The sequence below is a fragment of the Muntiacus reevesi genome, chromosome 14 (assembly GCF_963930625.1).
Source record: "Muntiacus reevesi chromosome 14, mMunRee1.1, whole genome shotgun sequence".
Taxonomy (NCBI): Eukaryota; Metazoa; Chordata; class Mammalia; order Artiodactyla; family Cervidae; genus Muntiacus; species Muntiacus reevesi.
Genome location: NC_089262.1, coordinates 62,436,375 through 62,459,515, shown reverse-complemented (window position 1 = coordinate 62,459,515; position 23,141 = coordinate 62,436,375). Strand labels below are relative to the sequence as shown.

At 36.8% G+C, this 23,141-nt stretch overlaps 1 protein-coding gene across 3 annotated transcripts in view; it reads left to right on the top strand.

The window, feature by feature from the left end:
• Positions 1 to 23,141, top strand: part of CPEB4 (cytoplasmic polyadenylation element binding protein 4) — a 69,575-nt gene that overhangs the window by 37,440 nt on the left and 8,994 nt on the right. The window contains exons 3-7 of one of the 3 annotated variants that reach the window (XM_065905147.1): positions 2,482 to 2,532; positions 14,743 to 14,766; positions 16,462 to 16,635; positions 21,493 to 21,582; positions 21,943 to 22,061. In XM_065905147.1, coding sequence (XP_065761219.1) covers positions 2,482 to 2,532; positions 14,743 to 14,766; positions 16,462 to 16,635; positions 21,493 to 21,582; positions 21,943 to 22,061 — 458 coding nt within the window. The remainder of the gene's footprint in view (positions 1 to 2,481; positions 2,533 to 14,742; positions 14,767 to 16,461; positions 16,636 to 21,492; positions 21,583 to 21,942; positions 22,062 to 23,141) is intronic. The other 2 variants (XM_065905148.1, XM_065905149.1) reach the window with 2 other exon arrangements.

The following is a 23,141-nucleotide window of genomic DNA, read 5'->3' as shown; positions in this document are numbered from 1 at the left end:
AATATTTAGCAGGTATATTTTCTATACAGAGGGCATAACTGATTCCAGCCCAATAGGACTCATCATAAGAACAGGTCAAAAAATAAAAACAAGTATCACTTTCAGAGTTAAACTGTAAATTTTGCCAGTGATTCTTCAGTGCCCTATTGTCTTAGCTAAAGGATAGAATTACAGTATTTAGAAGTCTGAGGAGCAGAAAAAGTCTCAAAGGATACCTACTTTGTGAGTGCAGGGTGGCATCTCAGGCGGTGTGTGTTGAGGCAGACTGAGAGAACTGAGTGAGGGGGTATTTTTGTGCCTGTTTTGTTGAAATATTATCTCCTTCTCCTTAAAAGGTACCCCAAAGTGAGTTTCTGATAAGGTGGAACTTGACTAGTTAAATTGGGCCAACTAGTGTGGGAATTTATCTTTGGATTCTCATTGTTAATTATCCTTTTTTAGTATCAAATAAGAGGCATTATAGTTCATACAGAACAGCCTTGGTTTCATTAATGTTACCTTTTTAAAAAGCTAAGAGTATCTTCTTAGAAATAGCAGAAACTTAACTGCAGTTAATATCATTAAATATTTTTGCTTCTGTGTTGATTTATATCATCTTTTTAAAAAGTGTTTTATGATAAAAATGGTATGAGTGATAACTATTAGTTCATTGACTAAAGGGTTTTACAGCTACAAAAGTAATGCAAGTGTTTCATCACAGAAAATCAGCTGCTGCTCTGAGTTAAGTGATTCAGAAACACTACTCCCTCCCTTCCTCTCACCCTCCCTCCCTCCCAAGTGTTTAACAGTTAAGGTCATGTTCTTGTTCCAGCATCTCAAGTCTGTGCTTTTTTAAAGATATTCTTGTGACAGGTCATATGATCTGGGCTTGCAGTTTTAAAGCAGTTAAGCTGGAATTCACTGGATTTAGATACTTGGCTGTGTATATAAACATTAAATAACAAGCCAATTTTTAGGAAGAAATTGAAATATCAAAGTTAATTTTCACCTCCTCCTTGCCTGTCTCCATCCCTACCTTTCCTCCTTAAACAGGAACACACTGAAATTTTAAGTGAAGCAATTTGCAATTTAAAAAAATCCTTGTATTTGGTTTTAAATTGTAGAAAAACTTTCAGATTTTGTTTCATATTAGACTACCAAGTTTCACATGTGGATTAATTAAAGCTATTAGCAACAGAGAACACTTTTCTCTTTTCATGGCATGAGTTTATTTTTGTGGAGACTATTTGAAAGAGGATTTTGAGAGATTGAAGGATAGCTGTGGTCTAAAGTTCCTTTCTAAATGCTTTTAAATGTGGCTGCTGGTGAATAGGACCACGTTCTAGCTCCCGTAGTGCTCACTGGAACCAGGTGGGGTCTGGAGTCTTCCCGGCATCCTGAAAGGCTTGCTCGTCATGGGAGCAGCTCTGCTTACCCGCCGTTTTTATTGTTTTGGAGAGTCTGTTATGGTTCTCTGGGGTCAGAGTTTAAACTGCTGTTTCCTAATTGGAATGTTTGTAATTCTGAGTCAATTTTAAATTCTCACACTACTCCTGATGCGTAGAGTGCTGTACTCTGGTAGGTAATTAACCATCAAGTTCCCCTTTCCATTGCTTAGATGAGCAAGACTTGAGGGTCCTTTACCATTCGTATGAAGGGCATGTGGAATATGAAGACATAAAAATGTTGTAATAATGAGTTTTATAATTTATAGCATAGATCTAGGTTCATAGTATGTGCAGTCTGGATACCTCAACTTACATGTAGAAACTCTTCTAGAGTAGAAATGCATTCCCCCCTTTATTTGTGGAAGATGGTGTATCCTCCAAAAATTTTAGACTTTCATAAGCCCTTTTCTCATGGGTATCTTGCATACCCATTTTAGGTTCAATATTCAGATAAAATTAACCCAGCATTTATTGAATACTCTTCTGCCTCTGTGCATTTTTGCTGTGTGCTTTGCTATTTTCTTCATGTGTAAGTACCGTGAAATGTGTTCCTTTACTTTCTGTATTTATTCCCCTAGATGAGAATTTAAACCTACTGGCATGTTTGTGCATGTAGGCATAAAACTGGCACTTTTGTTATGATTCATATAAAAAATACTACTGCTAGCTACATACTTTTAAAAAGCAGTAAAGAACTGCACATGAAAGAAAACTTGCACATTTATGAGGGAAAAACATGAAGATTATTATTAAGAGTTGATATGAGAACATCACAGTGTCAAGATTGCTTTGGATGGGGATTTGGAAATTAGGATGACTGAATAGTGAAATATAAGAGTGTTTTATTTTCCCACTTTCAGGCTTTCCCTTCTGAATGTTTGTGAATATGCTGTTTGGTATGTCCTCTGACTCTGTGTGTTTATTAGCACAGCTAAGTTTTATTCCCATAATATGGTTTTTAAAATACCTATTAAGCAATTAATTCAGCTTTGTTGTTGAATACATTTAAACCATCTATGAAAAAAATATAGTAATGGCCTTCTTCTACCCTTAGGTCGTCTAAACTATTCATATCCAGGATCCGATAGCTCTCTGCTTATTAATGGTAAGTGATAATAATTGATTCACCCTAGTGAAATTCACAGAACTGAAACAAGCTAGTACTGGTTAGAAAATATAGTAGTTGTGCTTCAGCAGGTGGAGAAATGACATTAGTTTGCCCTGCAGTGATAACTGCAAGTTGCTATTAATCTGTCAGATACTTTATGAATAATTACTAGTCCTTCAAATTAGAGCAGAAACTTTTTTTAAACTATGAGAGCCAACTAATTTGCTGTCTTAAAACTGGTGACAGTGAAAATAAATGAGGATCCCATAAAGACACATAAAGAATGGCTTAATTCAGTGTTTGCTTCTATAGAGTGACCTTTGAAATGTCAACACGAAAACCATTTCTGTGTAGTTGGAAAAGGAAAGGGAAGGTAATCAGAGATCTAAAATAAAAAAAAACAGCCTAAGACCACAGAGCTTGACCTTGCAAAGGACAAGGTCATTCACTGTTGTCTGATGACAAGAAGAAAAATGAAGTTTTATCAGCCTTTGTAGTGCCTTTAGTAAATTCTCCTTGCCTATTCTAAATGTTACCACTGAGCTGCTCTCTTTTTATATGTGTCTTCTGAAGCAAACTATATTTATTAAGGAAGGAGGGGCCATCTACTCACAGAAGGAATTAAAGAATTTTTAAAAAGTTTTTTGTAAGACTATAGTTTAAATAATTGGGTGGAATACAGAAGTCTTGTTTACTTCTTTTTCACCCTTTTACTATTGTATATGGATTTCAAATTTGTGTATTCATAGTGCCATCTACTATGAATGAGTTGCTAAATGAGTTGCTAAAACTCATTTTAAGTCCCACCGCTTCTGTGAAATATTCTTGACCAAATAACCATATTCTCCACATTCCCCAAACAAAGCAAAACCAAAAAAAATCATCCTCCTTGTCCATGGTCTAGTATGAATTAGGAGTTGAAACTTACTTTTTTAACTGGATTTCTTTTTCTGTAGTGTTTAAAAATCAGTGTTCTGTAGAATATAGGATTATTGAGCCAAGAAAAGTTAGACGGAGATTTGATTTGTGAGAGTTGCTGCATGCATTAGATCCTCTGCAGACCATGTGGCTTGTAAAAAACCTCCCTTGTTCATCAGTCTTTGGTCTTTACATGCTACAGTGCCAGAAATAATGCCAAAATACAGTATTTCAGCGTAAATGTGTATAGACTGAAATCCAAAACTGGTGACAGTGGCATCAGGATAAAGAGGAGTAATATAAGGGTTGCCATTGTAGTGTGGTTTCATCTTTTCCTGTGGAGTGAGTTCCAGAATCAGGTGCTGGAAATTGCAAGCAACCAAGATCTGAGATAGTGTTGTTCTGTCTTAGGCAAAGGGATCAACTCTTCATTCTCTCAATTGTTTCATTACTGCTAAATTATTAATTGGGTCAGTTGTCCCTGGAGTATCTTTGTTGAGTTGAGAAAAAGAAACATTCTCTGGTGGGTTTTCCTTAAAGCCAAATTCACTTAGTTTTTTAGAGTCTACTATAAGATTTTTTTCCTCTTATACCCCCCCACCCCCCTTAATATCCTTTCTTTCAAGATTAGGTTATTTTTTAATGACCCTCACTTGGCAAAGAAAAAATAAAGGTAACTCCCCACCAAAAAAATATTTATATTTTGAAATTTTACTGACCACACCCTCTAGAAGTAGACTAGATGGTTTTTTTACTGTTGTATACATGGAAATTTTATTCTAGAAGTAAACTGACTGAGGTTAACACTATCTCAAACTGAAAGATAGGAAGATAAAGAACAAAGAGAAGTCAAAGAGGGGAAACTTGCTACCTCCTCAGGCAAGACCCAGAGTATGGGGTTATGGCTGCCATGGTCTCAGATCCAGTATTCAGCTTTGTAGGGTCCCAGAACTTGATTTTGTCAGTATGATCAAGTGTTAGTTCTTAATAACAAGCTGACTTATACTGGATGCCAGTTTATACATTCATAATGGGGAAATACTTCCAGTATCTCTAGATACTGGAGTCTACTGATAGACCCATTCCCTCTCTGACAGCAGAGTCCAGAGTACAGAAGGTTGCTTAAAAATCTTGAAATTAATGCGAGGTGGAGGGATGTTAAGACAGTTCTTTAGTCACCTTGATTTAGGCATGCAGGAGACTCCAGTTTGATCCCTGGATCGGGAAGATCCCCTGGAGAAGGAAGTGGCAGCCCACTCCAATACTCTTGCTTGGGAAGTCCCATGGTCAGAGGAACCTGGCAGGGTCGCAGAAGAGTTGGACATGACTGGGCAACTAAACAGCAATAACAAATTGCCCATTCTCTTCAGTCAGACTTTTGAAACATCTTCCATGGTGGATTGCTTATATAGATAAATTGGTCTCATTTGTATGATAATTCTTAGTAGCACTTTTTTCTCACTATAGCTCAAGTTTTGGGGGCTCCTGTATTGCAGAGCTAGTTTAATGTATTACTTGTGTTTGATGAAGATAAACTCAAAAATCACAAATGATACCCATCTTGTAGGATTGTGGGGGAGATTAAGTACATGTAAAATCATTTAGCATAGCACCTGGTATGTAGTCAAACTAAATTAATTAGAATGTCATTTTGGGAATATTAGTGCTAAAGATTTGCAAGGGGACAAAGAAACACAAACCAAGAGATTATGGTGAGTTAAAAAAATTATCTAACATTGAACATGCTTTCTTTGTCTCTTATTAAGATAGATAACCTGAAATATAATTTATTTACTTTTAAATGCAGTTGCTTTACATCTTACATCCATTCAGCCTTTTCTGAAAGCTGAAAATAAGCCTAATATGTTGTGTTGCTTTGTATTCATTATTCAACTTTGAGACTTAAAGGAACCAGCAGGAGCTTTTCTTTTCTGTCCATCACAAGTAGTCTGTTCAGGCTTTTAAAAACCTTTAGAAAGGTGATTGTATAGCTACTTTACTTTGCTTCAGTTAATAACTTTCAGCTTTTTCTTCCAAACCTCTGTTGAATTGAGAACTATTTCTTGCTTTATTTGAATAAACATATGAAAGAACTGTTTCCTAACTTATATGTACTTTTGAATTTCAACGTGACTTTTATTTATAACTTGTTTTGAAATTTTCAGGCAATCAAAGGTTTGGGGGAAGAAGTGGGGTTTAAATTTTAAATAAATAAAAAGATTCAGAATACTTAGTCTACTAACTTCAGCAGTTATATTGGAATAATATCAGTATTTACATGTACAAAGATAAAAAAGGGCTTGCTTACCCAGCAGATCAGATTACTTTCTTTTTTCCCCACGGCTGTACTCAATCATTGGTTTTCAGACTATGCAATTACCTTCATATTACCACTCATGACTTTTAAGAGGCATTGCCAGTATAATTCAACAAATATTAATTGTGTATCCTAGGAAATTATTATTGTTGTGTTACTAGTTGTAGAGATTTTTTTTGAGGGGCATCCTTAGGGGGAGATTCTTGGATTTTAAATGTACTAAAAAAACAAAACAACTTTCTGGCTACATTTTGGATACTGTAATTAGTTCTCTATGACTGCCATAACAGGCACCACTGAATGGATGGCTTAAACTGAAATTTATTTCTAGTCTTGGAAACTCGAAGCCTGACATGCAAGTGTCAGCAAGGTTGATTTCTTTTGAGGCTTCCCTCTTTGACTTGTAGATAGCTGTGTTTTCCTTGTCTTTACACGGTTTTCCCCTCTTTGAAAGTCTACATCCTAATCTCTTATAAGGACACCAGTCATATTGGATCAGGGCCAGCCTGGTGACCTCTTTTATTTTAATTTTAACCACCTCTTTAAAGCCCCTCTTTCAAGTAGTCACATTCTGAGGTTCTGAGGGTCAGGACTTTAGCATATGGATTTTGAGGAGGGACCACTATTTATCCCTTAACAGATAACATTTCCTAGTTATCTGTTTATCTTACATAGTAGTTTATCTTACATAGTAGGAATATAGTTAGAGTATTCATTTTATAGTTATGAAAAGCAACCCTGAAACAGTTTCTCAGCTAAGTCAGAAAGCAGTGCTAAGCATAGGCCAGATTCATCTCATATGTCTCTGGTGTGTCTTGGTTTAGCTCCGAGCTAGATATCAGATTGAATGATTAATTTTCCTTTTACCCAACTTGAAACTTTATTTTATCCAAGAAAACTAACATTTAACCACTACCACACCTCTGTATAAAAGTGCCTGTGTGTGGTACTTTTTTCTTCAACCTCCCACTTTACAGCTTTAGTATTTAGGATTAGCTGCTTCAAAAATGAAGCTTCTGGCAGGGAAAGTTATAGAGCAGCAAAAAATACTAGTTTTGAACAGATGCATGTATGTATTTCTTTTCCTCTGTGGATGCCTCTCACTTAGAAGCATCAGCTAAAGTACTTGCTTGTCCCAGAAGAGATTAGTAAGAAATCTTTTAAAAGTTAGCATAGAAAAATATCTCTTAATTATAGTTCCTTTAAAGGGAGAAGATTGTTTGCTTAGGAAGGGTAGGGGACAGATATCTATGGAAAGGGAGGGCATAATTTGCCCAGGAGAAATGTAGATTGTAGTCACTTGCTGAAAATGTATGTAATATGGTTCATAGCTGCTACAGGAAGGAGCATGTTGAAAGATCCTTTCATGAAAAAGACAATATGAAAACCTAATGCAAACTCTGAAGTGCTCTACAGTCATTAGCCTTGGAATAGTAATGAGCTGAAAGTAACTGTTGAAGATCAACCTAAGAATATATACATATGAGTTTACTTTTAAGGGAGGAAGAAAATTATTATTTACTGAGTGTCTGTCAGACCATCATATATATATGTGATATATTTTGTTATTCATTTTTCCATTTTTATAAATAATAAACTGAAGGTTTGGGAAATACAGAAACTGAATTACATTCAGTCTCTGCCCTTCTGTAAGCAATTTAAATAATCCTCTCATATATTTATTATATCTTGTCAGCATTCTTTGAATTAGTATAGCAAGCTAGTATAAATACAAGCCAATATGACATAGGAAATTCTATAAATCATATGAAAGTGAAAGTTGCTCAGTCGTGTCTGATTCTTTGCGACCCCATGGACTGTACAGTCCATGGAATTCTCCAGGCCAGAATACTGGAGTGGGTTCCCTTCTCCAGGGGATCTTCCCAACCCAGGGATGGAACCCTGGTCTCCTGCATTGCAGGTGGATTCTTTACCAGCTGAGCCACCAGGGAAGCCCAAGAATACTGGAGTGGGTAGCCTATCCCTTCTCCAGGGCATCTTCCTGACCCAGGAATTGAACTGGGGTCTCTTGCATTGCAGGCGGGTTCTTTACCAGCTGAGCTACCAGGGAAACCCATAAAGCATATATCTAAAATAATTTTGTGACAGTGAACCCATTAAGAAATTAGGGGATGATTTATAAAATCATTTAAAATGATACTTTGCATCTTTGTTGAATTATATACTTTGGCCTTTGTGATGATTGTCTGCTTTTTGGTTCTGCCACCTTTATTCTTTTGGTTACAGATTAACTCCTTTCAGCATCCAGTCTTTGATTTATATCTTTTTAACTGGTTTACTAATTTGACTGATTCTCCCACATACTTTTTTTTTGGTCCTACTGGAAAAACAAGTTATTTGATAACATCTTCTACTCTGACCCATCTCCCCTTGTTTTTCCAAGTAGCATTGCTATCTACCTTCTCAACAGGGAGCCTAAATGGAGGTAGACCAGCCTGAGGTAGCATAAGTAGTATAGGTCTTTCATTGCCCACTAAAAGCTAGCCATATTTTATCCTTTATAGCCTAAAGTCCTGTTCTTTTTTTAAAATTTATTGTTAATTAGAGGAAAATTGCTTTACAATGTTGTGTTGGTTTCTGCCGTACAACAACGTCAGTCACCCGTAAGTATACACACATCCCCTCCGTCTTGAGCCTCCCTCCCACCACCATTCCGTCTCGCCCCTCCGGGTCGTCAGCGCGCGCTGAGCTGAGCCCCCCTGTGCTGTGCGGTAACCTCCCACCAGCTCTCCGTGTCACACATGCTGATGTGCATTTTCAGTGCTGCTCTCTCGATTCGTCTTGCCCTCTCCTGCCCCTGCTGTGTCTGCAAGTCTGTTCTCTCCATCTGTGTCTCTATCCTGCCCTGCACATAGATTCATCAATAACATATTTGTAGATTCCATAAATGTGCATTAATATACAGTATTTGTTTTTCTCTTTCTGACTTACTTCACTCTGTGTAACAGGCTCTAGGTTCATTCACCTCAGTTCAGCTGGCTCACATTCTTTCCTTTTCATTAAAGTCCTATTTACAGAATCAGATGCCCTCATGTAGGAAGGGATACTTTTATTTTTTATTTTTTTTTTCCAGACTCAATAAAAGGATTATTTTATTAGGGATGCATATAACAATGACCAAGGGATGATACATAACAATAACAATATCTAACATAAGAAACACAAGGGGTGTGTAATGAAAGCTGATATTAATGTTTAATTACATATTTTAAAAAAATGTAAGTATATATCTTTTGGTTACCCTAAATGGCAGTTGTTCAAAATGCAAAGCCAATACATATATTTACATTAACACTGATAGATACATGCATTTTATCAGATCACTGTAAAACTTCTCTCTACTTCTCCTCTTTCATCCACTTTTAATTAATATCAATCTTTTTTTAAAAATTTTATTTAGTAATTTTTTTTTCAGTGGGTTTTGTCATATATTGATATGAATCAGCCATAGAGTTACACGTATTCCCCATCCCGATCCCCCCTCCCACCTCCCTCTCCACCCGATTCCTCTGAGTCTTCCCAGTGCACCAGGCCCAAGCACTTGACTCATGCATCCCACCTGGGCTGGTAATCTGTTTCACCATAGATAATATACATGCTGTTCTTTTGAAACATCACACCCTCACCTTCTCCCACAGAGTTCAAAAGTCTGTTCTGTACTTCTGTGTCTCTTTTTCTGTTTTGCATATAGGGTTATCGTTACCATCTTTCTAAATTCCATATATATGTGTTAGTATGCTGTAATGTTCTTTATCTTTCTGGCTTACTTCACTCTGTATAATGGGCTCCAGTTTAATCCATCTCATTAGAACTGATTCAAATGAATTCTTTTTAATGGCTGAGTAATATTCCATGGTGTATATGTACCACAGCTTCCTTATCCATTCATCTGCTGATGGGCATCTAGGTTGCTTCCATGTCCTGGCTATTATAAACAGTGCTGTGATGAACATTGGGGTGCACGTGTCTCTTTCAGATCTGGTTTCCTCAGTGTGTATGCCCAGAAGTGGGATTGCTGGGTCATATGGCAGTTCTATTTCTAGTTTTTAAAGAAATTTCCACACTGAAGGGATGCTTTTCATATATCATTTGTTTTTTAAAATTATTTATTTTTACTTGATTGATGATTGGTTTACAATATTGGTTGTAATGTATCAACATGTATCAACATAAATTAACCATAGGTGTACATATGTGCCCTCCCTCTTGAGTCTCCCTCCCAGCTTCCACCCATTCCCACCCCTCTAGGTTATTACAGAGCTCCCGTTTGAGTCCCTGAGTCATGCAGCAAATTCTCATTGGCTGTATGTTTTCTTGTGTTAGTGTATATGCATCCATGCTACTCTCTCTGTTTATTTCACGCTCTCCCTCTTCTCCCCCACCCTTGTCCATCAGTCTGTTCACTATGTCTGTGTCTCCATTGCTGCTCTGCAAACAGATTCGTTAGTACCATCCTTCTGGATTCCATGTATATGTGTTAATATACAATATTTGTTTTTCTCTTTCTGATTACTTCACTCCATATGATAGGCTCTAGGTTCATCCATTTCATTAGAACTGACTCAAATGTATTCGTTTTTATGACTGAGCAGTATTATATTGTATATATGTACCACAATTTCTTTATCCTTTCATCTGTTGATGGACATCTAGGTTGCTTCTGTGTCTTGGCTATTGTAAATAGGGCTGCAGTGAACATTGGGGTACACGTGTCTTTTTCAGCTTTGGTTTCTTCAGGGCATATACCTAGAAGTGGTATTGCTGGGTCATATGGTGGTTTTATTCCTAGTTTTTTAAGGAATTTCCATACTGTTTTCCATAGTGTCTGTATCAATTTACATTTCCACCAGCAGTGTAGGAGGGTTCCTTTTTCTTCACACCCTCTCCAGCACTTGTTTGTAGATTTTTTGATTATGGCCATCCTGTCTGGGGTGAAGGAGATACCTGATTATAGTTTTGATTTGCATTGAAGTAGTGATGTTGACCATCTCTTCATATGTTTGTTAGTCATCTTCATATGTTTGTTATTTGGAGAAATGCCTGTTTAAGTCTTGTTTTTAATGTAAGTACCAAGAAGAAAACTCAAAAGGATCCATTAACAGATATGGTAATATAGTGCACATTAAAGTGTAAATTTGAATATAACAGAAAAGGCTAAAACAAGAAGCGGAATCAGTCTTTCTTTCATCATTCCAGTTCCTGTCCCCAAAGGTTCTTGTGGTTGTTTCTAGAAAAAATATTTATTCCCATGAATCTATTTATATTTCCTTTATTGTTAAGTTCATACAATAAGAATCATACAATATACACTTAGGTACCTCATGCAAGCTACATTTTAGAGATGTTTAATATCAGCACATGAATATGTACCATATTTTTTAAATGACTATTTTTTGTGATATATTTTGTGAATATACCACTATTATGTTTAATTTGTTCCTTTTCTAACACATGTTACAACCAAATAAGAAAAAGATACTTTTTAAGAGATAAGTATTTTCATTTTTATTATATATATATAAAATATGTGTTGAAAAAGACTTGATAAGAGTCTTTCTGTACATTTTTGCAAGTCTAGAATGCCAGACTACTGAAATATTTTACTAGAGGAAATTTACTGATGAATATAGGGCATTTGTAAGCAATCTTGTAAAGATATTTTGGAAATAATGTATTTATCAATACATCTAATAGCAACATTCACCCAAACGTTATAAAAATTTATAGCCATAATGTTTCCAGCCCATTTAGAACATTCTTGAATCATTTTAGTACTGAACACCAAATTATATAGATCAAAACCAAGTAATATAAGTGATAAGCATATAAATAGTCTTCATGTTAACTCTGATGGGAGCCAGAGGGTTTGTATTCAATACTAACATACATCCTTTAAAAACTAACAGTGTACGTGCTGTGCTGTGCCTAGTCACTCAGCCGTGTGCAGCTCTTTGGGACCCCGTGGACTGTAGCCCGCCAGGCTCCTCTGTCCATGGGATTCTCCAGACCAGAATACTGGAGTGGGTAACCTTTCCCTTCTCCAGGGGATCTTCTGAACGCAGGGATCGAACCAGGGTCTCCTGCATTGCTGGTGAATTTTTTACTAGCTCAGCTACCAGGGAAGTCTTAACAGTGTATATTCTATGGTAATTATTGGAAAATTCTAAGCAGAGTTTATTTCTGCTGACTTAGCTAGAAGTTTTCCAAAATACATATTTCTTTAAACATTATTTAAATGATTTTTTAAACTGCCACTACCTCTGGTGTTTGTAAAATGTGAAATAATGCGTAACGCTTGGTAATCTTGAGATTGGAAATCTGTCTGACATTTTCCTCAGGAAACTGATGAAGATCTGTGTTATAAGCATTTCATCATAATACAGTTTGCACCAAGTGTAATTTGAAACTAGTGAGAGAACAACGCTTTAGTACCTCTTTCATACATAGATGAAGTAACATCACTTACTGTTCATTTCATACCTGAGTTCTGGTTACGTAGATGTGTTCGTGTTATGGAAAGTTCATTGAAGTGTATGCTTATGATATCCTGTGTGTGTGTGTGTATATATATATATATATATATATATATATATATATATGAAAGTACACACATATATCATACATCCAAATCTACATTAAAATAATGTATATCATTATAATAAGTGGAAAAAAAAATTTAAGCATTCTTATTTTCTGTGCTCCAGAATGTCATTGTTTTTATTTTTTGGTATTAGTTTATATTGATTTGCCTATTTAATTGGGCAGTTTTTGTTGCTTTAAGCATTATGCGCCTATAACCTAAATGTGGGAAAATGTTGTTTTTGGCATTTAATCTCTGAATTTAAGTGAATTCTTTTGTATTAACCAGCTTAATTTTGTGGTTTAGAATGAAAGTTTGAAAGTACACGTTTGAAGACTTTGAGTGTCTTCAATTTTTGCTATTGATGTATAGGCTTTACTGTTTTTGAATCTTACTTTTGAAATAGTGAAACTTACTTTTAGAGTAGTGAAAACTATTTGGATTTCCCAGGTGGGACTAGTGGTAAGGGACCCACCTGTCAATGCAGGAGACATAAGAGACGTGGGTTTGATCCCTGGGTCAGGAAGATCCCCTGGAGAAGGAAATGGCAACCCACTCTAGTATTCCTGCCTGGAAAATCTCATGGACAGAGGAGTCTGGTGGGCTACAGTCCATGGGGTTGCAAAATGTTGGATTCAACTGAAGCAACTTAGCACGCAGCATACACATGAGAGTTTTTAATGTTAATTTTGTATCTTCTAAATGCCTACTCTTTTTCAAATAACTGTTTTCTCGGAAATCCAAGCAACATCAATCAACTTTTCAAGATTAACAGAACCAAGATTTTCAAATCATTTGTTTCCCCAAACTCCATTGTCTTTGAAGCAGTCATAAGAATAGAATATTTTTAAACAAATATCTACTTCTGTGATATCTTTCTCTTCCTAACCTGTGTCAGGTTCACTAAGAAAGAAAATACCTCCACCCTCACCCCAATTTTAAGAATTACTAAAGTGAAAAACCTAACTGCAGAGGGAGGTTCTATTGGTTTTAATCCATTTGCCCAAGTACTTTGGTGAAATTCAATATTGTCTAATAATGTTAGCAATTACTTTGGTATGAGACACGATTTCATTTTGGAAAATAGGCACATGGTACTTCTAAGTTATATTTGTAACTCAGTTATAACTGAGTTGTACTTAGCATTTATCTAGAGAGCTAAGAGTGAAAACCTTGACCAGTTTATATAATGATCTCCTAAAAGGTTACAGTTTCTAACTGGAAAACCTATCCCAGCTTTCTGTTTAAATTTTCTCTCTAGCCAAGACCTCACTTCTTCCATATTCTTCTGTTTTGGGCATCTTTCCCTGAGTATTATAGCACCCCTATTTGTGCCATTGCCAGGTCAGCAGTGCCCTTTCTCTATTTTACCTTTAAGATCTATCTAAGATCCATACCCTCTCCTCTCTGACTCTTTAATCAAAACCAGTTTCTCCTCCTCCTCTTTTCCCATTGCACCTGACACTTAACAGGCTTATTGCTGTAATAGTCACATTATCATTATTTGCTTATGTGGCTGAATAGCCTGTAAGTTCCCTGCAGTCACAGCAGTGTGTTATAGTGATTAGCAGGGTCAGGCGTTCAGGAAGTGTATGTTGAGTAGAATTAGAGTAACTACACAACCAAGTTCCAGTTCATTTGAGGAAAACATTTTCTCAAAAGTTTCCTGATTTGAAATTTATCCTGCCATTTCCCAAGTATTCAGATATATACTTATAATTATATGTCTGTATTATCTTGTATTCTTTTTCTTCTCTTATTAGTTGGAATCTACTTCATGATAAAATGCCAAACTTTTTAATGCTTTTCAACTTCTGGGTCATGGTGGAAGATTTAGTTAGGGACAAGAAACTGGCTAAAAGAAAGTTTATAAATTGCCTAAAGATTTCATTTGTTATGAGTTTCTTCATTAGGGAATAATTGAGAAATAGTACAGAATTGCTCTTTATCCTGTCGTGGTAAAAAAAAAAGTCAAGAATTAAATGGCTAGTTAGCAGGGAATTCTGAGAGAAATTAAGATCAATATGGTGGAACTTGATTTAGACCCTGTTACATACTCTCTTAGTTTCATACTAGTTTGGACCTCAGGTGACAGTTACAGTAGAAAGCTTCCCCTTAATACAAGTAAGACTCGATAGATTTTTACAGTGTCCTTGAAGAACTTAAAAAAAAAATTCATTGACCTCTCGGCATCAAAATTCCATATTTTTTTGAGACATTTACCAGGAAACAAAGAATATAGCCAGTTTTTTTGTTTGTTTGTTTGTTTTTTCAGTTTCTTAAGCTGGTAGATGAAATCACAGTTGATTCTTTTGACAATGTTTGAAAGGTTTTTTTTTTTTGTTTTTTTGTTTTCTCATTTGACATGCAGCAAGGACATATGGGCGAAGGAGAGGTAACATTATTATTTCTAACTTTTGAATGTATCAGTTGTATTTGGAGAGGACCCAAGTTTGCTCAATTTCTAACCCTTACTGGGAAGTGGGGAGGGGGAGTGAAATATAGCTGTGATCGATATATACTTTATATGTTATAGTTAACATCACAGACATTCTAACTGAGGGAGTTGGAATGGTAGGATTTGGATTTGAATTGAAATAATTTCAAACTCCTTTTGTTTATATCTAAAGATTTGTTTCTCTTTTTCCTTTCTGAAAGGAGTATCTTAGAATAAAATTAAGAATATTTAAAAAGGAAAATATGGTATGACTAGTCTCAAAATACCTGATTATATTGGAGGTATAAGTTATGCTTGAATACCTAATATCTACTTTCAAATTTATTTACTTATTTATCTATTTATTACTAAGCATAGTTCTGTGTTTTGTTTAAAATTAGATTAAGTAGATACCTAATCCTAGAGATTTCAGACATTGGGGGAAAAAGCTCTAGACATTTTAGATTTTTTGAAGAATCATTTCCTAGAGGTATGTGAATAAACTTTATTTTTCCCTCCTGTATTAGTTTTGCCTTTTTATAAGAAAGTCAGTTAAATAAGGTAGCTTTAAAATAAAAGTGACTTTTGAAAACCCAGAAATAACCTCCAATTTTAGAGTCATTTTTTATCTTTATTATGTAACTTTTGAACTGTGATTTTATAGGGTAAATTCATAATACTGTTAAGGAAGGCAAGTGTGACAGAAAGACATTGGAATGTTTCAGTGAAGGAAGAGCACTTAAGATATATTTCTGCAGGATCCATTAACAAATTCCTTATGCAGAACCTAGAAGTAAATTGGCAGCCTGAAAAGTGACAAAACAGTTTTTGAGAGATTCTACAGTTCTTTGTAGCTCTTTATTTTGCTTATGATTTATAAGTTTGTATTTTGCTGGCAGGTAAGTATGGCAAGAATATTAACCACAATTGGTATCTCTGATCTTTTCTGCTTTTATATTCTATACGATAGGATTTTCTAACAGCAAATTTAATGACTAGTTTTTAGAATTAGATACTACCTGTACCAGCTGATGATTACTCAACTAAAAGAAAATTTATCTTCAGCATACCTAAAAATCTTAAATTCTGTCAGAGTAGCTAATGAAGTTAGGAAACAGCATAAATGGGTTTTCATGGCCTTCCATTAGTTAAGGTAAACCAAGATGCGTGCTTACTTTAAAAATCAACTTCTTCATTTTAGGGGCGGTCTTAAAGGAAATTGGGCAGGCTATATTGTATGATGTTTTAAAGAAATTTAAGTGATCTAGCATCTGATGGTCAAATTTAATACTTAGTGTATATATCTAGATTGCCAGTGGCCATGGGGCCCTGCCAAGGCAGTGCAGTCTCTGCCAACTACTTTCAAAAGACTGCTCTCTCCTACTATACTTCCAGTTCACCTCTCTCAAGTTTCTGGATCCCAGTGGGATGGTTGAGCAGCCCTCTGTTTAACCATGTACTTTCTCTCTGACTCAGTTGGGACATTAAGGTGATGGAAATTCAAGAGCATATCTAAGTGATTTATTATTCAGTGAGAAAGATAAAAGCAGCAGCTTTACTGGATCTGCTGTTTTCCTTGTTTCTTGTGTAAGATAATCAATGGCAAGGAGCGTTTTCTGTTAGCTTTTTTTTCCTTCCTGCTTTCTCTTCCAGGTCAATCCTCACTGTTTCCAATGGAAGATGGATTCCTGGATGATGGCCGTGGGGATCAGCCTCTTCACAGCGGTCTGGGTTCCCCCCACTGCTTCACTCACCAGAATGGAGAAAGGGTGGAGCGATATTCTCGCAAGGTGTTTGTGGGTGGATTGCCTCCTGACATCGATGAAGGTATGTTTAGAAAGAGCCGTTCACAGCGCAGTGCCCAGACTGTGGCACATAGTAGATAACACATAGGTAGTGGTTGCTGTTAGTATAATAATAATATTATCTGGCTCCAGGTGTTCAGTTGTGATTGCATTGTTCCCTTGTCCTGTCTGCCTAGTACAGTGTATAAAATTAGTTCTCGAAAGGAAAGGGAGTAGGACTTTGGAAACCAGCTGAAGCAAGTGGTTGGACTAAATCAAAAAGCGTAAACATCATTTGGAAAACTCAGGGATTCTATTGTGGGCAAACAACTGCTAACTGCACTGTTGTCTGTGTGTCCTGCCTTGGCTAAATTCAGTTATGCATTTTCCTATTTCCTACCTTTTATGACTGCTGCTTCCCTCATAGCTCAGTTGGTAAAGAATCTGCCTGCAATGCGGGAGATCCTGGTTTGATTTTTGGGTTGGGAAGATCCGCTGGAGAAAAAGATAGGCTACTCACTCCAGTATTCTTGGGCTTCCATTGTGGCTCAGCTGGTAAAGAATCCACCTGCAATGCAGGAGACCTGGGTTCGATCCCTGGGTTGGGAAGTGCCCTGGGAGAAGGGAAAGGCTACCTACTCCAGTATTTGGCCTGGAGAATTCCATGGACTATATAGTGTACAGTTAATTGTTTATAAGTTTAAAATCTTAGATTAAGTCTGAATTTTTGAAAAATGTAACTAGAGTTGTAGGCAATCTTAAGAGTTATATCATTTTCTGAATATTTTTTCATTCATCAAATATTTATATGCTTTCTGAATGCTGTGCACTGTTCTTAGGATTATTTAGTAAATAAGATTGTGAAAGAAAGCCCCTGCTCACACAGAGTTGGTATTCTAGTGGGCGAAGGGAGATAAGTGTGAAAATATTAGAGAGTAAGTCCTGAAAAGAAAGCAGGTTGATATGATATGCAGAATTTCAGAAGAGACTTGTGAGATTTGTTGGTTAAGTAAATCCTCTTTGCAGATGTGATACTTGAGCTGATGGCTAAATAAGAAGCCAATCGTGCAAGAAAACAGAGAACTAGTTATCCAGAAGTATTTCATTTAACTGTGGGTCTAAGTGACCCTGACAGAAATCAAAGTAGCAGACCATATAGCAACCATATATCCTTGCTTGCTTTTTTCCCTTATCTATTTTGTCTTGGTTTCCTGAATGGAAATAGAAACGTTATGGAGGATAGAAAGGTTTTCTCTAAAAACCTGTAAGGTGTAATAATGAGGTTTAATAATGTCCCATTTAGATTGAGATTTAATTTACTGTGCCACTACATTTTCCTTAAAATGATCAGTCTTTTGGAAGGTTGAGGCAAAATGGCTTCCAAACGGCCAAAGATTGAAATGAACACAGATTTTTTTTCTTTTTTTCCTCTTTGATAAAATGTTCTGGAGGAAGCTGTGCTGAGATTTCAGGCCAGGCAGACTCAGTCTCCATTCTCTCCTCAGAAAGCATATCTTCTGTTCAGAGTGTTCATCTGGGGTTAAACACTTCATCACGATGTTGTCCAGTAAGCTCCTAGATGCAGCCTCTTCTTTCTCTAGCTGGAATCCTCAGTTTCCTTAGTATTATGAATTCTAGGTTTTATGACCCTTTAGAGGTCAAATCCTTAACACTCTTGAGCCCTGGATGGTCTTCAGTGAGGAAACTATATGCTTTATGCAAGAAAAGAAGACTGAATTTTATCTGACCTTGTTTAGGATAAACTTCTTCTCTGGCCTAGATAACCTGTATCTTTTTGGAAAATTACCAAGAGATCATAAATGTATCATTCCTAAAATTCTTGGCAGCCCAGGTAAATTTGACCACTTTGGCACAGGAAGTGGTTTAAACTGAGCAGAATTAATGGGGATTGTGTTAGTCCTCCTGTTTTAGCCTCACACCACATATGTTGATAAGTCAGTAGCAGTTTAGGTGGACAGGCCTTTCTATTAAAATGTGAAATGTGTATTTCTGAAAAATACTGTGTTCTGTAGAATTATATGCTAAGAATCACAGAGTTTATGGGGCAGGTGGGCTAGAGGCAGATCACTTAGAACCTAATGAATTTTGTACCAGAAGCACTAACTAAAAGAGAGCTAATACTTTGAAAAATAACTTGGATAGTTAAGCAAGTAGCTCACTGTACGACCTACTCGAGGCTGCCTCAAGGAATATTGAAAAGCACAAAACCAATAGAGCAGAAATTCTGACTTGCTAGCTTGGAGGCAGCACAGATGAAAGTGGACCTTTGGGGCCCTGAGGAGTGTAAACTCTTAGGAGGCAGCCCTGAAAGCTTGCAGGGACACCTCTGACTAGAGAGCCTTGCTTGCTGTGCTCACTTTAATTTTCTGTAATAGATCTGAGGGAGTTCCTGCCTGCTGGAGGCTTTTTTTCTTTCCTGCTGAAGATTATGGTTCTCCTACTAGGCTGGCTCACCTTGCTTAGGAAGAGTCATTTGTGAACCAGTATCTCTAGGTTACACTGACATCACTCCCTTATTTAGTGATCTCACGGGGGCTGAATGTAGAAACAGGCATTGTAGTAGTTCATACAGACTACTGCTTCACAATCTGGAGGAGGTGAGGACAGTCCTAGCAGACTGGAATTTCAAAATGTTTCTCATCTCTCTTCTCTGTTCCCCTGTCCCGTCCTACTCCCAGATCTTCTCTGCACATGCTCACCTACTCTTTCTTAGAGGTTCCTTGGAAATTTATTTTCCTAAAGTCTGTTCATTAGTTGTCCAAATATATAGTACAGCATGACTAGTGTCATTTGCATTAATAGTAAAAGATGATTAAGTCTTCCTTGTCCATCCCATATCCCCTTCCCTTTCCTTCCTCGTAAGACTCAGAGGTGTTGATGTCCAAGGAGGATGGTTGGTGAGCAGGAAGAGGGTGCCAAGCGGAGGTGTGTCCTAGACGTACACGTGGAGGGGCCTGTGCCGAGGCCACGGCAGCAGTGTGTGTGGGACCAGTAGATCAGGCCAGCACGGGCTATGTGCAGAGGTGGAGGGCAGAGGAGACTGCCAGGGCAGCTCGCTGAAAGATGGGTTACATTGAGCAAAAAAATGAGGCCAGTGAGAGCTTGGTTTCTCATAGTGAGAAGGGCATTTACAAACAGGAGAAGGGGAAAGGCTAGAAAATGACATGAGATGTTGGAGTGGACTTACAAGTACCAATATGAACTCGGTTTTATAAATGTACACAGATACAGAAACAATTATAAATATGTCTGTGTATGTTCATGTATTTCCTAGCTTTGTCCTCTGAGAAGACTTAGAAATAATAAATACCCATCAACAATGACTATAGGGAATACCCAAATCTGAGTTTCTAAGTATCTTCTGTCACTGAAAGGATCCAGGATATCTTGGAGGGGAAAAAGGCTGATTCTGGGGCTAGGGCAGAAAAAGAACAAGATGAAAGCCTGGGGTATCTTCTTGGGTCAGATAGTATGGAAGCACTTGAAGAATGATTTGACTGTGGGGGGGCGGGTAAGTCAAAGGATATAGGAACACCCACTGGCCAAATCAGGGACGATTTTGAGGACAAACTGAATAAATGATAGAGAATCAAGCTATGCTGCTGCTGCTGCTGCTAAGTCGGTTCAGTTGTGTCCGACTCTGTGCAACCCCATAGACAGGAGCTCACCAGGCTCCTCTGTCCCTGGGATTCTCCAGGCAAGAATACTGGAGTGGGTTGCCATTTCCTTCTCCAATGCATGAAAGTGAAAAGTGAAAGTGAAGTCGCTCAGTCGTGTCCGACTCTTCGCGACCCCATGAACTGTAGCCTACCAGGCTCCTCCGTCCATGGGATTTTCCAGGCAAGAGTACTGGAGTGGGTTGCCACTTTCTTCTCCAGAATCAGGTTATAGCCCATTAAATAAAATAGGTCCATACTGATATAAACAAATGCATGACTAAATAAATGGAGGAGAGGGGAACACTCTTCCTTATTGAATTATACTAACTAGTACATGTAGAAGGATTGATAGCCAGCATTTGGCAGTTATCATTGTGGTAGTTGATATAGGCGGGAATTTTTAGTAAATGCCAGGTCTAATGAGGGAACAGGATATTGATGGTTAACACAGTATTCCTCCACAAAATATTGATTGTATCCAAAGGGAATGGTTTCTTTTTGGTGGAGAAATACAGACACTTAGCAACTCGACTAGCAAATCAAGATTAACATACCTTGTGAAAGGACAGGATGACATAGCAGCATTATGGTAGTTTTCCTGGTTGGAATACATAGTTCATGAGGAAACTAGTACAGACCTAGGTTGAGAGTCATCCTACAGAAGGAATGACCTGTATATTTTGAAACTGTCAATTATAGAAAAGACAGGAAAGAATGAGGAACTATTGTAAACTGAAAAAAATAGATACCCTCAGAACATGACATCTAAAATGTAGCATGATACTAGATAGGATTCTGGATCAGAAAGGAAAAGAGAAATATTACTGTGACAGTTAAAAATTTGGATGGAGTCTGTGAATTGGGAGAATGTTGTATCACTGTTGATTTCCTTGTTGGAGGAGAGTTGTATGTTGGTACATAAGGGAGTGACCTTGCTTTGAGCAGTTACCAGTAGTTGTATTTTGTGGTACTAGAGCATCATATCAGAAAAAAACAGTAGATCAATCGATAGATTCGTGCATCAGTAGAAGGAGAAAAAGGAAGAGGGGGAAGGCAAATGCACAAATGTTAACAGTGGGGGAGTCCAGATGAAGGAGATGCAGGAGGTCTTGGTGTACTGTTCTTGTAAATAGTAGATTTGAAAGCTGTTTTTTTTAAACGATTTCCCAAAATGGTCATAAAAATATTTACATCTGCATTTTTGGTTTGTTGTTCATTAGATGAGATCACAGCTAGTTTTCGTCGCTTTGGCCCTTTGATTGTGGATTGGCCTCATAAAGCAGAGAGCAAATCCTATTTTCCTCCTAAAGGTAATTTCTCAAGATTCAAATACATGTGTAGTTTATCCTTATATTTTCTTCATAAATGTTCTCCTTCAGTGTACAACTTTTTGTTGCTAAACTAACATTTTCCCAATGTGTCTTTAAAATTTCTACTTAATATATACTTTTAATTCAAATTTGATTTTACTCTAAAAGAGTTTTCACGATAATAACAAATTGAACTTAATGTTGATATTATCAGACTTCGGGTGAGATTAAGTTTTTGGAGTTTTTGTTTATTTGTTTCATTTTTTTCTAAACTTTTCCTTATTTTTATGCTTCCTTTCACTTGAAGAATTATGAAAAAAAATGGGAAAAATAAAAGTCTTTCAAAATTGTTTTTATTAGGCTATGCATTCCTGCTGTTTCAAGATGAAAGCTCTGTTCAGGCTCTCATTGATGCATGTATTGAAGAAGATGGAAAACTCTACCTGTGTGTATCAAGTCCCACTATCAAGGACAAGCCAGTAAGTGCAGTCTAGTATGAAAATAGCTTCTCATTTTTGCCTCTGTTCATTTTACCTGAAAAATACACAGACATCTTAATTTATCTGTTAATTGAAACATTTGTAGGTAGAATCAAAATGAAAAAGTTTTGTTGTTGTCATTTTCCTAACCTTGAGATTCTGTATATTTGTGCACATTATTTTGACATTGAATTTTTGGTTAACTAAAGTATTGGTGAATTTTTCTATTAAAAGATGTCACCTAGTATGCATTTGATAAATATAAAGTAGCTGAATTTCCTCTGAATAATAGAACTCAGAATCACAAATATACCTGTCTTTCTCCTTCCTCTCTTTGATCAAGATTTTACCCAATACCATATGCAGCAAGTTACGTTATACAAATAACTTGCTACATACGGTACTCTTGCCAAGTATTAATAAAATAAATTATGTCTATACAAAAATGTCCATTACATGTTGTTTCTTTCTAAAAGAGTTTTTTATTATAAAATTTAGTCTTTTGGGAAGATCCCCTGGAGGAGGAAATGGCAACCCTCTCCAGTATTCTTGCCTAGAAAATGCCATGGACAGAGGAGCCTGGCAGGCTACTGTCCATGGTTACAAATTTGGACATGACTTGAGCACACGCTCACACAGTCTTTAGGAATAGTAGCAATAGCAACTGGCCTATTTTGACAAATCTGGCAAACCACAATCTTATCCCTTGACTAATACGTAGTGGTGGGGTCCAGTTCAGGATGGAGGCTCCAGTAGGCTTAGCTCAAGCAGTAATTTGTGGAGCTCCTCTTAGTGTCTTGGGTTTGTTCCCAGTTTTCTGTGTGGCTAGACTCTTTCTATTTGACATTTTTGTCCCCTACTGGTCCCCATAGGTATTTAATTTTGAAAACTTCGGGCCTTGGGACTTGGTTGGTGTACCTGTTGGGAATACCCTGCTGTTAACCCCTTAGCCTTTGGTGTGGGCATTTGTAATGGTTATATAAATGCAAACAGTTAAATAGAGGTACTTGATTCTTGGTGTTGAAAAAGGAGAAAGATTTATATGACCTGAAGAGAAACCAGAGTATTGATTAGTTGTAA